At 32.5% G+C, this 17,665-nt stretch overlaps 1 protein-coding gene across 1 annotated transcript; it reads left to right on the plus strand.

The window, feature by feature from the left end:
* The first annotated feature begins 9,984 nt into the window (after positions 1-9,984).
* LOC116011387 lies at positions 9,985-11,039 on the plus strand. The gene has a single exon (XM_031250946.1). The coding sequence runs from the start codon at positions 10,182-10,184 to the stop codon at positions 10,950-10,952; it is 771 nt and encodes a 256-aa protein (XP_031106806.1). The 5' UTR covers positions 9,985-10,181; the 3' UTR covers positions 10,953-11,039.
* The last annotated feature ends 6,626 nt before the right edge of the window (positions 11,040-17,665 follow it).

Here is a 17,665-nt window from a genome sequence, read left to right on the forward strand (position 1 = left end):
TTGTAAAATAGTATCTATCCTGTGCACAATCTTGTCAGGTCGGGGTGTAAAGAATCGATGTAGGCGATTACACTTTTATTGCATGTAACTGTATCAAGAGTGAATTTTGTATCACAATCTTGTCCGGTTGAGGTGTAGGGAATCCGGAGGAGTGATTCCACCTTTATTCGTATGTAACCATATGGAGAGTGAATTTTGTACCATAATCTTGTCAAGTTCGAGTGTGAGAAATTTGCCTGGGATATTCTACCTTTATCCGCATATAATCATATTGAGGTGGATTTTGTACTACAATCCTTTCAGGTCGGGGTGTGAAAAATCGACAATTCTACTTTTATCTGCATGTAATCATATCCATAATCATGTCAGGTCAGGGTGTAAGGGTGTATGTGATGAGCAAATCTACCTTTTGGTCATAAGAAAGTGAATTTTGTAATGTAAATTCCAGAACGGTATATACAGGAAGACAAAAAAAGATTGGTTTTTGGTGAAGGGGATAGCGCTAGAGTGACAGGTAAGATGATGACACTGGTGTGAAGGTAAATTGGAGTAGTTATAGGCTAAGTTGGGGGTAAGGGCTATACGTGTCAACTGTAGCCCACTTCTGCGCACGTTAATCCGCAACATAAACATATGTTTTTCATTTTTTTAGTAATATTATTGTAAGAGATTTTTTAAAATATTTCTTAATTAATTCCTATGTTCTGTTAGAAATGTGGGGTTGGGAGTGATAATACTTTAAGGATTTCCCATAATCCCCGCCATAGCCATAGCCCTAGCCGATGGAGTCTCCACAATCTTCTGAGGAAAACAAGGTTGTTGCTGTTCTGAGAATTTTTGCCCAATAAGAGAAATATGGTGTTAACATAAATAGTTGGCTTATAATGGTATTTATTAGCAGAATTATGTTATTTTCAGGGTCAATTGTGTGCCCAAGAAGAAAAATATGATGTCAGCAAATTTAGTCTGTGGCGGAGATGGGTTTTTGAGTTATCCCTCAATGGCTTCATTCTAAAACAATTTTTTTCCTACATCTGAAAGTGATTTCTAATCTAATATCCACACTTTAACTTCTTTATTATCAGAATAGTTGGCTTGTATTGGTATTTACAGAGCATAATTATGCTGTTTTTCAGATCAATTGTTTGCCTAAGGAAAGAAATACGTGTCAGATAAAGTTTAGATAAATAATTAGTATCTACATGGATGAAACTATGTTACTTTCAGAAGTAAACTGTTTCTCTCAATGAGAAAAATATAATGTTAAAAAATTTGTTCGACATGACTCTTTGAGATTATTTATTAATGGCTTTCATCCTAAAAGAAGTTTCATTCATACACTCAAAGGTGATTTCTTTTCTCATACCCACACATTCATTTCTTTATCTTGGGATTAGTTAAATACATAGTTTACTAGATTTCATGAATGGTAAACTCTATTTTAAATTATGAACTCTATTTAATTTTCTTATTGTTAGTAATATATACTACTTTCAAAAGAAATAATGGAGGTAACTTTGCATTCTTAATGATGGAAGGGTGTGTATAGAAGGTGAAGAAAAATAGAAAATACGGAGTAGTAAACAAATAACTTAGGAGCTTGAAGCTAAGGTACATGAACATTTTTTATGGTAAAACAAAGGGCTCATTAATATACCTCGAGTTCCATTCTTTAATATGTTTTTATGTTTTTTCAACTTACTCTCTTTCTTTGTGTGGGTATAAGTATACAAATCACGCACCTTAATAATCTTTAAGTTTCAACAACTCACGTACTTTAAGTATACAAATCACGCACCTTAAGAAGGAAAACCACACACTTTAAACACAAAACCCACCATCTTAAACACAAAAACCACGAAAGGAAAATCATTAATTAGCCTTAAATTTGACCTAGATGCAAAAATTACCAAATTGCCAGCGCATTTTTTTTTTAAATTTTGTTAATCTTGGATGTTGATTTAAGTAAGATCAATGACTTAGGTTTAACCGCGCAACCACACATGACACACTCAACCGCACGGGAACTGAATTATATATATATATATATATATATATATATATATATATATATATATATATAGGATCGCGTTCAGGTGAGAACCACCTGCCTAGGGGAGAACTGAGAACGCCTAGGAGAGAACTAAGAACGCATGCCATCCGCCCACGTGTCCAGATATTGTTGCACCTAATGTTATAACTAGGTGCACCTAGATGCATGACTCTTAACAAGGTAAATTACTTGCACTTGTAAGTGAAAATAGGTGCACAAGTGCAAGTAAAATGTATTATAGGTGCAACTAAATTGTACACTGAGCATCAATACTAAGTGAACCTAATGTTATAAGTAGGTGCACCTAATGTTATAATTAGGTGCACCTAGATGCATGAATGTTAACAAGGTAAATTACTTGCACTTGTAAGTGAAAATAGGTGCATGCATAAGTGCAAGTAAAATGTATTATAGGTGTAAGTAAAATGTACACTCAGCTAAATAATAAGTGTACCTAATGTTATAACTAGTTGCACCTAACGTTATAAGTGGTGCACCTAGGTACGTGAATGTTAACAAGGTAAATTACTTAGCTTGCACTTGTAAGTGAAAATATGTGCACTTGTAAGTGAAAATAGGTGCACTTGTAAGTGGAACTAGGTGCACTTATAACACAATTACTTGCACCAAAGTTTTAATTATTTATGGAAGTGCCACCACGTCGTTTTTTTAAAATTGCATCTGATTCATTGATCTGGACACGTGGACGGCTGCAACGCGTTCTCAGTTCTGTCATGGGCGATGGCCGCACCTCAGCACGCCCATATATATATATAGGATCGCGTTCAGGTGCGTACTGGCCGCCCAGGAGAGAACTGCGGACGAATCACAGCGCGCCACGTGTCCGGAATGTAGTTGTACATAACGTTATAACTAGGTGCACCCAGGTGCATAAATGTTAACAACGTAAATTACTTGCACCTGTAAGTGAAAATAGGTGCACACGTGCAAGTAAAATGTATTACAAGTGCAAGTAAATTGTACAATGAGCATCAATACTAAGTGCACCTAATGTTATAACTAGGTGCACCTATTATTATAACTAGGTGCACATAGGTTGCAACCAGGTACATGAATGTTAACACAGTAAATTACTTGCACAAGTGCAAGTAAAATGTATTGCAGATGCTTGTAAAATGTATTACAGGTGCAAGTGAATTGTACAGTGAGCATCAATACTAAGTGCACCTAATGTTATAACTAGGTGCACCTAATGTTATAACTAGGTGCAACCTATGTTATAACTAGGTGCAACCTATGTTATAACTAGGTGCACCTAGGTTGCACCTAGGTGCATGAATATTAACAAGGTAAATTACTTGCATTTGTAAGTGAAAGTAGTTGCGAAAATAGGTGCATGAATATTAATAAGGTAAATTACTTGCACTTGTAAGTGAAAATAGGTGCGAAAATAGGTGCACTTGTAAGTGAAACTAGGTGCACTTTTAAGTGAAACTAGGTGCACTTTTAAGTGAAACTAGGTGCAATTGTAAGTGAAACTAGGTGCACCAAAGTTCTAGTTATTTACGAAAATGCCACCGCGTCATTTTTTTAAAATTGCATCTGATTCGTTGATCTGGACACGTGGACGGCTGTGGAGCGTTCTCATTTCCTACCTGGGCGAGAGTTCCACGAGAGTGCAACCCTATATATATATATATAGTAGAGTTCAGGTGTGGCCGCGCCTTAACGTGCGGTTAGTGCGACCGCACCACTAGGTATACAAATATACACCACCAATGTTAGGAAGTGAACAACACAAATATGCACCATTAGATACGCGTCACAAAAAAATACACCACTAGGTATGCAAATATACACCACATAATATTCGGAAGAGTCATTTCTAGTTTTGGTCCTACTATTATTGGGGCATTGCTAATTTTAGTCCACTTCATTAATTTTTGCCACATTGCGGCCAGCCTTATTTAGTCCTTGCCACTTTTAGTCCACCGTTAAAATTTTCGTCAAATTGTCGTCCAAAATAGGGGTATTTTTGGTCTTTTCATGCTTTGGTCATCTTCTTGATCCTTTGCAGTGGTTTTCCTTACACATTTTCATCCATTGAAGAGGTCCGGCGAAAGCCATGTGATCCACATTACAAAGTCATGGCTTTCACCGAACCTCTTCATTAGATGAAAATATGTAAGGAAAACCACTACAAAGGGTAAAGGAGATGACCAAAGCATGAAAAGACCAAAAATACCCCTATTTTGGACGACAATTTGACAAAAATTCTAACGGTGGACTAAAAGTAGCAAGTACTAAATAAGACTGGCCGCAATGTGGCAAAAATTAATGAAGTGGACTAAAATCGACAATGTCCTAATAACAGTAGGACCAAAAATGGAAATGACTCACAATTCGGAAATGCACAATTAGTGGCAGGGGAGATATGGTTCATTGTTGTGCATTTTCCTAACACTAGTGGTGTATATTTCAAGGTGGCTGCACCGACCGCATGAGAATGCGCGACTGCATTTGAGTAGACTTCTATATATATAGACCTTAGTTAATGTGCGGTCGCGCCTTAACGTGCGATCAGTGCGGCCACACTAATAGTTATGCAAATATGCACCAATAGTGTTAGGAAATGCACAATAAAATATGCACAAATATACCAAAAATGCACCACCATTAGGTACGCACCACCAAAAGCACACCATTAGGTATGCATAAATGCACAACACAATGTTCGGAAAACAATTAGATGTGGGGATGTATGATTCATTTTTTGGGTGTATTGTGCGTTTTGTGGTGTATTTAATTTGTGTATTTCATTGTTGTGCAATTTCCTAACACTATTGGTGCTTTTTTAAGCGACCACACTGATCACACGTTAAGACGCGACAACATTTGTTCATGGTGATAGTTTTAAAAATTTTCACAACACTGATTTGTAATCAACTTTTTCATCAAGTAATTGCGAATATATAAATAATGTCAGACGGATTTACTAGTTAATATTTTGCTCAAATATATATATATATATATATATATATATATATATATATATATATATATATTTTGAAATACTCATAATTCTTTATAAAATAGTATATGCTCTATATTTTATCAAACATTTTCAGCCCAATGAACCTAAACCCTTACTAATGGGGTCCAATTGTTATATGGTGGACCGTGTTAACCACGGTTTGAAAACCGTGTCGTTTTTTTTTAAAAGTAAATTAAAGAAACGGCAACCGTTAAATGTTAACAAGTTTTGTATTTTTAGTGTATTTCGGACAAAATGAAATTAAAGTGTATCTAAAATGAAACTGAATAACTTGTCTAGAAATATTGTGTTTATATTATCAAATGAAACTGTAATTGAATTGAAATGATACTTTAGTTGTGTTGAAATGAAATTGCAGTATGTATAAAAAGAAAGTGAATAACATGTCTTACATATTGAGTGTATATTGTCAAATGAAACTGTAGTTATATCAAAATGATATTTGTGTTGTGTTGTAATGAAACTACAATAATGTATATAAAATTAAACTGAATAACAATTTCACATATTTGAGTGTATAACTGTATATTGTTCAATAAAACCATAGTTGAATTAGAATTATAATTTAGTAGTGTTATAATAAGACTATAGTGTATATAAAATGAAATTCAATATTATGTCCCACTTTAATAAGACTAGTGTATGTATAATGTCAAATGAAACTGTAGTTGAAACAAAATTAAACTTTAGTTGTGCTGAAATTAAACTACAATGTATATCAGATGAAACTAAATATGTTATACAAACAAAACTAATTGAGTTTGTTATAATTAATTTCAAATATTCATAAATATTTATTAATAAAATTGAGTTTGTTATAAATATAATATATATGTGGACATTACTGAAAACGTGTGCTCAATCTTTATTTATTTATTTATTTATTTATTTTAATCTATTCATTCTATATTTATTTAATTTATTATTTATATATTTATTTATGTTGGGAATTAATAACATTTGGGTAGATAACTTGTTTTAAAATTAAAATACTTTAAAATATTCTAAGGAGTGCAATTCTAGGTACTTTTATATATAGAATTGTATATTAAGTTTGGAAAATAATAAAAGATCATCTTGTCATTAAAACTCCCAAAAAAAAACCCTAAAAAATAACCTTCTCAATTTTCGTTTGTCAAACTAGAAATATAAAAAACAAAAACCAAATTGAATTGTATCTATGTTGTAATTTAAAAAGCTTTCTAAGCTATATGTAGCTAGTTTATTATAAAAGGCAGGGTCAACAAAACAAGACAAATTTGTAGGAGTTTTTCTTCTTTAACAAAAAAAAATAAATTATAGAGAGATAGAGAGCATTCGGCTTGTATAGGATTTGTTTGATATAAATGTTGGTCCCAAAGCAATGAGAAAGTCTGGGGAGATTGAATAGATTTTTTTTTTTATTTTTAAAAATAGCTCTATGTAAGCTTGAATTCCGAAGGATAAATGAACAAAGCTTTTTGCAAAGTAATTTTCAATCAAAAGTACACTACAGAAGACTTACAGAAAATTAAAACTGCTTAAATAGTATGTAGTGGTTTGTTCTTGGAAATGATTGTGGATGTGTGTTAAGCTCAAACATATAAGCAACTGAAAGTAAAGAGCGACGGATAGAGAAATTGAGCCAAGAGTTATAATGGTTTAGGAAATCCCATACTCCATTATCCTCCTCAACCCATGAGGGATTTCACTAGTATTTTTTTGATAAGTGCCAAAGATGCTATATTTTGTGGGGTAATTTGGAGACATTTTGTGCTATAATTGGAGTTCTTTGAACTTAGTATATGCTTAGAATAGCTTATTTTGATTAGAGTTAAGAATAAGGACTAATTGTGATTGCATTTGTGAAATATAGAAAAACAATGTCATTTCAAGGGCATTTCGACGACAGTCCAAAAGAGCTAATTTGGACATCTTCAAGGCCTTGCATGAGTAGAATCACGATATGCGTATGTTTGGGGATGATCGAGTGCTATTATCCATCAATCATTATTGCATGGACCATGATCCACACAACTGTGTGGTCCATTAATAAAAAGTACACTTTAAATATATTAAAAGTACATTATTTTTGTACATAAAGTACATTATTTTAGAGTACATTATTTAAGTACTGAAAATACATTATTTTATATATATATTATGAATAATATACCTTCAGTACAAAAATAATGTACTTTTAGTATAATAAAAATGTACCTTATATTAATGGTCCACACAATAATTTGCCATGATCCATGCACTTGTCCATGAAATGCGGGCTTGGATCTAATTCCAACCTTGTTGGGCTTGTTAGTTCTTGTTAGTTAGTCCAATCTAAGCTCCCACCACCGGAGTTCGAACTTATAACCACCCATTTGAAATGGTAACGAAAATGTAATCAAACTAGCTACATGGTAATTAGCATTTTGAAAAGGTTTTTGAAATAATATGTTTGAAGAAATTGACATAGAGTTGGGTTGGGATGAAATATTTAATTATTTATATAGGGTGAAAAATTAAAAAGGAAAACATGAATCAATGCAAGAAAATAACAAAATAACAAAATACCAATGGATTTAGCTATAGATTATATACCCACATAAATATCAACAAATTTTAGTAGATTGTTATTGGTAAATGTGATTTTTCTTGTTGTAAATAAAATTTTTTAGAAGTAGACTTTGAGTTGGTGTAAAATTCTTGGGAATTATCTCATGCATGGTTTGTAACAAATATATAATTAACTTAGCATTACTTATAAATAGTTTTTAATATTATTATGTTGGTTCCGAATGGAGGTGAAAAGTCTAGAGGGTGGGGGTGGGGTGAATACACTTTTCAGCAAATTAAAATTTATAACAGTTTATCGAAAGAACTCCAAGTAAAGTAGATTAATGAAAATCTAAGTTAGAGTGTACATCGGAATAAATGTACTAAAGTGATATATTAAAAAATGAAGAACTAATCACTGCATGCAATATGATAGAAATGCATCTAAGTTGTTAGTCAAAGCAGAGATCATGCATGCAAAGCAAAGTGTACGTAAAATCAGTAAATAAATGAGAGAGAATTTTATAGTGGTCCGAAGGTGGTGTAATCATTCTACTCCACTCTACTCGTAGCTCCATGAGAAATTCAATATTTTCAATCACCTAGATACAATAGTGAACAACCAAGTGCTAGTTCACCAACTTAGCACTTCTACAATTCGAGTGTTTCGCACAAAATTTGCACTCCTAAGGATTTTCGCAAACTACTCTTGTTACTCTTCTCTCTATCTACACTAGTAGAGAATTTTTTTTACAAGAAAATAATTTTTTTCTCTCCAACTCTTAGAGAGTTTGAGATTAGTCTCTTTTTCTAGATATATTCTATGAACTGTTACAAATGTAACATCATTAAAATCTATACAAAGATTATTCCTACTGATGTGGTAAATACCCCGAGTTATACGAATAAGTCTACATATTGATTTTGGTATGTGGGCTCGGGAAGCAATGACCGTGGGTCGAAGGTTCCTGGGCTAGTATTGGTTACGCGAAAGTCCAAAAGTCCCTCCTCAACGCATTAAGCATGCCTTATATAGAGGGCTGAAGGGGACACATGACAGGGGCTTGACATGTGAGCCAGGTGTGGTGCATGCACTAGGGAGGTCGGAGGCATCGCTAATAGGCCCACGTATGAAGAGATTCCTGACACACTCGTTCCCAATGTGATCAAGTAGAGTGTCATTAATTGTGCTTGTCTTCTAGAATTAAAGGTGTTCCTGCTGGGATACTTGGTCCAAGCACCAAGGTCGGGACCAAGTCCAGGTCGGGTTGGGTTGGTCCCATTCAAGGTCGGATGTGGTCGAGAATTGCTCCCTGTGAAAAATTTAAAAGAAAAACATGAATCAATGCAAGAAAATCACAAAATATCAATAGATTTAGCTGTAGATTATATACCCACATAAATATCAACAAATTTCAGTAGATTTTTATTGGTAAATTTGATTTTCCTTGTTGTAAATAATTTTTTTTAGAAGTAGACTTTGAGTTGGTGTAAAATACTTTTGAATTATCTCATGGTTTGTAACATATATATAATTAAAATTAACTTTTCTTTATTGATTTTGAAAATTTTATGTGAGAATTATATATTTTGAATATATATTATAAAAAATATTACTATTTTTTTTGGGTGTAGCCTAGGGTTGCAACTGTCGGACACATGGACTAATCCCCTCGCTGGATTGTGGGCACCTCTATTGGGTGGGACAACAGGCCTTAGAGATTTAAGACTGCTCCATACCCAAAGATAAGGATGAACCCTTGATGTTATGGATTAATTTAATTATAAAATATTACTATAAATATATAAAATAATTGTAAATCATTATGGATTAATTTAATTATCTTCTTTTAGAATTATATTGTAATCATAATTAATTTTAAACATTAATAAACATATCATTAAAACACTTTTATTCTTAACAATATATAAAAACTTGACAATTATAAGCCTTTCAATTCAAAACTCAATTTTATTACTATATAAAAAAATAGATATCTATTTTCAAAAAAAAAAAAAAACAATAGATATCTAAACCAATAGCATATTGTGTTCACTCAAAATCTAAATTTTGTTTCAAATTTCAAATGTTAATTCAAATGTTAATAATGCATAACTCTTCTTCCCCCAAGATATTGATACAAGTAGATGTTGATAATTATATCTAAATATTTAAATTTCGAACTTTTATCACCAATTGCTTTAATAATAGTTGTATAGAGCATATAACACATAAATGTTTGTGTACATTTTATTTTATTTTATTTTTTTCAAAAAAAAAAGAGAAAGAAAGAAAAGATTTCACCTTGTTAATTACACAAAAAACAATAAGGTGCCGATTAATGTGCTGCAATCCATATCGATCGATTCCATACTGTTCTAAATTCCCTATAAATATCATCCCATAATTTAGTTCAATCCGCTTAGACTCCTCCTCCCTACCATAATTCTTCCATCTTGAATCTCGATCAACATCGCAAGCTTCGATCACTCACTCTCTCTGATCTCTCTCTCTCTGCAAACAAAGAATGAGATTTAGCTGTGAATTCTAGATTCCTTATTTTATTGATCGTCTTCATCATGAGCCCACCGCATTTTCAGGGCTATAATCAACAGATTATTATGAGCAGAAGAATGAACAACCCGGCATTGAAGATCAACCCGGGCTCCCGTTTCATCAAGAAATCGTCGCCGCCGCCATCGCCGCCGTTGCAGCCGTCGCCGCCGTTAGATGGTCCGACTGCCGGGCCTCGCCACCCGGTGGTAATATACACACACTCTCCAAAAATCATCCGCACCCACCCTAAGGATTTCATGGCTCTCGTGCAGAAGCTCACCGGCTATTCCGCCCCCGCCTCTGCTCCGCCGTCTCCGCCGTCTCCTCCACCGCCTATGCCGGAGCCTTGCGACGAATATTTAATCACCGATCTAGCTAATAATAGTGATCACAGTACTGGCAATAATACCAATAAGAGCAGCGGTGATGATGACGTCAGTGCAAGATATAATTGGTTGATGATGGGAGAAGATAAGGACTTGACAACGATGGATGAGAAGGTAGGGAGCTGTAGTATAGGCCATGGTTTTGATCCAAAAAATAATAGTAAATTTTATTTTGATAATAATAATAATAGTGAATTTATAAAGAATAGTAATAATATGTCATATTTTGATCCAACCTCCATGGATTTCGGGTTCCCAAGTACTACACCATTTGATAATTGTGGAGATTCATTGCATTTGATGAGAAGCTCCGTTTCTTCTCCCCCTCCTTCATTGGTCACGAAAGGTGGCTCCACCGATCTAGGTTCCCCGGAGAGTGTGATGGATTTTCCTGATTTTTTTGGGTGAGGATTTATATATAAAATTGTTCTTAGGAATTTTTTTTTTATAATTAGAGGCCTTGCTTTGTCAATAATCTTGCATTTGAAATAAGAGTTTTTGTGTTAAGTCTTTCTAATTGTGAGGGGTGTTGGTTATATATATTTTTTTGATTTTTTGAGATGAGTCTTTCTAATTGTGAGGGGTGTTATATATATTTTTAAATTTTTTTAATGACGAGAGATTTGTGTGAGAATATACTTTCACAGTAGAATTGATTTGTATTTTGAACTTGCTTGGGAACTGGGATCAGTACCTTTCGAATGTAATTGCATTAGAAATAGTGAATTCATCTAAATAAACGTAAGTTGTGTTTTCGCAAATGATAACTTTTTCCATCTACCACTTTTATTAAAGTTTGGAAAAAGAGTCTCTCAAATTTTAACTCGTCGGGCAAGGGATCTCGCCGATCCTGTAAAATTACCGGTGGTTGCTTTGGCCCTCCATAGAGGAGGCGTTAGTCTCTGTAACCGGCGTTATCCGTAGTCTAGTCTCTGTAACCGGCGTTATCCGTAGTCTACCGGCGTTATCCGTAGCCCATTACTTTGTTGCTTGAAAATTTGCTGAAATCTCGTTCGGTTGCTGGAACTCTAATGAACTGATTTTTGATCTTCATTGCATCAAAATAAATTGGAAATCTTCATTGCATTAAAATAAATTGTTAATGGGTGGACATTTAATAGCCTTTCTAAACTACATTGTTATTATAAGAAACTAATAATTTTGCCCGTGCATACGGAATGGATTTGCTATAATATGTTAAGAATATTTAGATCGATATACAATTATTTAAATTATAATATCGAGTATTATATAGTGCAATTGAAGAATTGAGTTTGATCGATTATGTTTTGATATTATCATTGCTTGAATTTGAGCAAATAATTACCTAATTAATAGCCAATGTATATATATATATATATATATATATATATGGTGCTGAAACTTTAGACATTTTATATATCAATGTTTATGATTTGTATTAATTAGGCTAATTATCCCGTTGTCCAGCAACTCAGTCCCGCAACTCAGTTATAGAAATTATTTAAACGGATGATATATTTTCTACGTAAATCAAATAGCAATTTTGTCATCTTTGTATAAAAAGAAAACATAATAGTATATCAATTCAAAACCTTTTTGTAGACGACATTGATAGTATATTATTTATTGTTATTGTAAATTTTTATATTTATTTTAATTTACATCACTAATGAAGTAAATTATCTAGAATTATAGCTTTTTAGTGCTTTATTTCTGAATTACTGGAGTAAAATATTAGAACCTTAGTATTTCATGGATTATAAGATATTTCTACAGCAGGTATGTATAGATTAGCTCTGTTTTTTTTTTTTTAGTGTATAGATTAACTTTATTTCATGAATGTTTGATTTGTGGGCATATTTTATTTGTTGTGTATTTTTGCCTAGCAGTTGGGCTGCATAATGTGTTAAAGAGCTATAATTCTACCTAAACATGTAAAATTTTGACTCTTGGGTTATATTTTATTTATCCTTAGGGTTTTATTTGTGTAATTAATTTGGTTAATTTTTTTAACGTGTTATAGTTAGACTTCTTAGAGTAAAATAATGATGTTTGGAAATAATATGGTAATCGGATGAAATCTGTATAGCTTGGAATAAAAAACAAATCTACATTGGATAAGCTAATTTATTTATTAACATTTAAAAAAATACATTTAATTCTTTTTAAAATTGTAAACGTAGAGTTCTAAAATTATGAACATGGACCCGAGTCCACCTTGCAAGGTGAACCCGGGTCCATAGCATAATTTACCCACCTCTATCACGACCGTTCCACCCTCTCGCTCAATCTGAAAAATCAATTTCGCTCCTCTCTCAATTTACCTGTGCGATGCATGAATAATTTTTTTATTATATAATTAGATAATAAAATAAAAAATTAAATTATAAACAATTTAATATTTGGAAGTGTACATTTATCTGATTAATACAAAAGTATCACTCAATTAATTGAACAATATATGACTCGTTTGTATGCAATCAACTTGAAAAAAATCTATGTGTAATTATATTATTACTAAAATAAATATGGTTAAAAAGGGAAATAATTTAATTGTAATTATTATAAAACTAAATACAACAACCCATGTTTAGCTTAATTACTATAATAATTATTAATATAATTATCATAATAAATATTAGTCAATTAAACTAATTTTGTGTAACTATGTTTGCAAAAAAAAATATTATGTAATTATAATTTTATTCTTTACGTATACAAATATATAGAGAGACAGTAGCATAAAATTACCTAGTAATTACACAGAAAAATAGAAATAATTTATTTTGTACGTTCTTATAGTATTATAAATTAAGTATAAATAAATAAATAAATAAATAAATAAATAAATAAATAAATAAATAAATAAATAAATATATATATATATATATATATATATATATGTAATATTACCTCTTAGTAGCAATCTGTTTTGCAGAGAAAAGAAGAAAGTTTTTAGAAGTAAAGTGTTTTCTGAAAAGGGTTTTTCATTGATAATTCTCTTGTGTTTTTCTTGTGTGTCCTTTACAAATGTACAAGCTTCTCCTTATATAGAGGGGAGAAGAAGAACCTAGAACTATCATCTGTTTCATGATGATTATTATAAGTGGGAAAGCTTAAAATTTGGAGTTTATTTCCAAGGTGATAAGTGGCGTTTACCTCATAAGGTCTAAGAAAACCTCTAAAGTTGGATATGTGGTTAGAAGTGATAACAAAGTGAGATAACTCTTTGAGTTTAAGTTCTAGTTCGTGTTTTTCAAAAAGTTGACCAACAGACTCTTTAATTGAATCTAGAGTAAAAATTTCTTGAAAAGTTTGAAATTCTAACTTTGAAAGTATAGTGTTTGAAATTTCAGTAGGAAAGATTCTGTCTAATCCTTCTTTGATTAAGTTATGATTTGGTACAGTGATGTTGTAGTCGAAATATGTTTCTGAGTTTTGGTCTAGGTAAAAAGTATGGATTTCATCAGTTTCCTGATGTATTTTCTCAGTTAAAAAGTTTTTAGTGCTTTCAAAGTATTGTTGAATAAGTTTTTTATCCATGGTGATAGATAAGTTTTTCAAGAAGTTTAAGTTTTATGAAAACCTTCTGGTTTAAAGATTCTTCTTTTCTCCTGCATCACAGGTTGTTATACTAAGAGTTTTATTACTTATCTAGATCTTTTTAGTTTATGTTTGTTCTTACTTTTATTGCTTTATTATCAGATTTGTTCTTTTTATTTTCACCTTATCATCCCTAACCTACTAACCAAAGGATCCCATGACCCTCCGTTTACAACCTTAACAACATCTAAGCATTCAAACTCAGGTTTCTCTTTTCCCTACTTGGGTACTTTCTTTACCTGACATACAAACTTAGACTACACAGGTTGCTTCGGCTCAAATAGGATTTACGTCTTTTAAATATGAACAATAAGAACAATAAAGCATAATAATAAGAACAAACACAAAGTAAAGAGATATGGTTTAAGTAATATTACCTCTTAGTAGCAATCTGGTTTGCAGAGAAAAGAAGAAAGTTTTTAGAAGTGAAGTGTTTTCTGAAAAGGGTTTTTCATTGATATTTGCTGGTATTTTTNGTTGCTTCGGCTCAAGCAGGATTTACGTCTTTTAAATATGAACAATAAGAACAATAAAGCATAATAATAAGAACAAACACAAAGTAAAGAGATATGGTTTAAGTAATATTACCTCTTAGTAGCAATCTGTTTTGCAGAGAAAAGAAGAAAGTTTTTAGAAGTAAAGTGTTTTCTGAAAAGGGTTTTTCATTGATAATTCTCTTGTGTTTTTCTTGTGTGTCCTTTACAAATGTACAAGCTTCTCCTTATATAGAGGGGAGAAGAAGAACCTAGAACTACCTTTACAGCTGTCTACTACTATTTACATTATTGACACACCGAAGATAAGATGTAATCTTATCTCATATCTTCGGTCGAAGTGACAGAAAGATAAGGAATCTTATCTCCTTATCTCATGGTCAAAAAGTGTACAGCGAAAGTGGTACAGTTAAAGAAAAGTTGAAAGGGACAGGCCCCCTTATCTTAGCCAAAGAAGTAAAGTGATACCATCTTATCAAGATAAACTCATATCTTCAGATTCAGAAGACGACAAAGTTTTCGGCAGTACCCTCTTGATCCTTTTCTTGTAGGAGTTGACAAGTCTTGGATTGGAATGAGTAATTTCAAAAGGAAAAAAGTATCTTGATCCGATGCTTGGATCACAGTAGATTTTCCCATGAGAGTCCTCTCTAAGTATGTTCTTGTTGGCAAATTTGAATTTTGTCCAGTTGAAGTTCTCCGCAAGTATTTTGGCTCTGGCCTGATCAAGTTGTATTTCCACTGTTTCTTTAAGTTTCAAGGCCTTGGGGTGTTGGTGTTCTGTCTCGAAGTCTTTGTATTCATCATCCACATTATGGAAGTTTACTTCTAGTAGATGATAGGCAGGTTTATTTTCTTTGAAGTCTGGGTAAAGGGAAGTGAAATCCAATCTGAATTTTTTAGGAAATTCAGGGATAATAGTTTCAAAAGTTTCTGCCAGCATTTCTGGAAGTATTCCAGAAAATTCATGGAGTGGAGAAATATTGGCTGACTTAACCAACCCATGTTTTAAAAGTGTAGAAAAGTTAACTGGATAATCCTGAAATTTAAAAGGTTTAAACCCAGGAATAAGAAGTCGAGCTCTTCTAATAGCAAACTCAAGTTTACAAAGACATTCAAAATCATCAGATTGTTGGTTTTCTAGACAATCTGGAAAAAGTAAAGAACAAGTTTTGTAAAGATTATAATTGAAATCCCAAGAGATTGAGATTCCGGGAGTTGAAATGCCTGAGTTGGCAATTTGAGCAAGGCATTCTTGGAGTATGGCAAAAGTTTTTATCGAGCATTCTCCAGGAGAGACTGGAGTTTTGGTTAGTGAAGGGGAAGTGATAGATTTGAGGGAAATGGCTGGAGTTGGGATCTTCCCAAGTGAAGGGATCTCCTTTTCCTTAAGTTTCGAGGAAGTTTTCATCACTTCTGAAAAAGTATTCTCAAGTTTCTTTTTGGGAGTTTGAGGTTCAAACCTCTGAAGTTTCTTTGAGCTGGAAGCTCCAGTTTCTAAGTTTTTCAGAAGTTCTTGATCAGAGAACTGATCCAAGTGTTTTAGGTATTCTTTATACCTAAGTATCTGTTCAGAAACAACAAAGTCATTTCCAAACTTTTGAGTTAGCATAGAAGTGGCCTCCTCAATACTGTAATATCCTTTATACAAAGGATTTCGAGATTTTGGATCTTTCTTAAATTCCTCAAGTTCAATGATCATTTCCTCCCATGTCAAGTATAAACCAGCATTCCTGCCAGTATAAAGTGCATAACAAGTAAATGGTTTCTTGGTCTTATGCCTTCCAGAGACCAGAAACTGTATTAAGTACAAGTAGCCTTCCTTCCGGAAGATTGGGCTATAGTTGACAGGCTCCAAATATTGTCAACTAAGCATTGTTCTTCTTCAGTAAGTTTCTCACGAAGTGGAGTTTTGAACTGATTCCTTTCAGGAATAACAGCAAGTTCATATCTGTCCACCTTGAAAGTTTTCTCCATAGTGAAGTCTAGAAAAGTTCTGCAAAACTTAGACAAATTGTTAAAATAATTTATGGAGGATCATAAAGTTTGTAATCTAAAATGTTTCTGGAAAGGATATCTGCAAGTCGATTATCTTTTCCTTTAGTATGTTCCCATTTAATATGGAAACCTCTAGTTAGCACAAATTCTCTGAATTTGAGCCATCTGTTTGCAGTAAGTTTCCTTTTCTATATAGATGATATACTTGTTTTTTCAAAAACTAAAGAAGAGCATAGAGCTCATCTTTACACTATCTTTACTATTTTTGAAAAATATGGACTTATTGTTTCTAAAAAGAAAATGGAACTTTGCAAAAACCATATTTCTTTTTAGGAGCTGAGATAGGAGAAGGACTATTAAACTTCAACCACATATATCTAGGAAAATACTTGAATTTCCAGATAAACTTGAAAACTTAAAACAATTACAATCCTTTCTAGGATTAGTAAATTACACTAGACCTTATTTTAAAGATCTTGCAAAACTCACTACACCACTTTACAATAAATCACAAACTAAAGGATATAGAAACTTTAATGACCAAGACATTAAAATTGTTCAACAAATAAAAGAAAAAATCCAACAACTTGAACCATGGCTTTGCCATTAGATTCAGACTACTTAATAGTACAAACTGATGGAAGTAAAGATGGATGGGGAGGAATACTTATTAAGAAACCAACTGAATATTCTCCTAAATCTACTGAAAAACTCTGTAGATACACTTCTGGTGTATTTAAGGAAAAAGGATACTTAACTTCTATGGATTATGAATTACTTGCTATTATTTATGTCCTGGAAAAATTTGCACTTTTTATACTTTCAAGAAAATTTTTTACTATAAGGACAGATTGCGAGTCCATAGTAAAATTTGCAGACACTAAAAATGAAAGGAAACTTACTGCAAACAGATGGCTCAAATTCAGAGAATTTGTGCTAACTAGAGGTTTCCATATTAAATGGGAACATACTAAAGGAAAAGATAATAGACTTGCTGATATCCTTTCCAGAAACATTTTAGACTATAAACTTTATGATCCTCCA

This window comes from Ipomoea triloba, chromosome 2, assembly GCF_003576645.1.
Source record: "Ipomoea triloba cultivar NCNSP0323 chromosome 2, ASM357664v1".
NCBI lineage: Eukaryota > Viridiplantae > Streptophyta > Magnoliopsida > Solanales > Convolvulaceae > Ipomoea > Ipomoea triloba.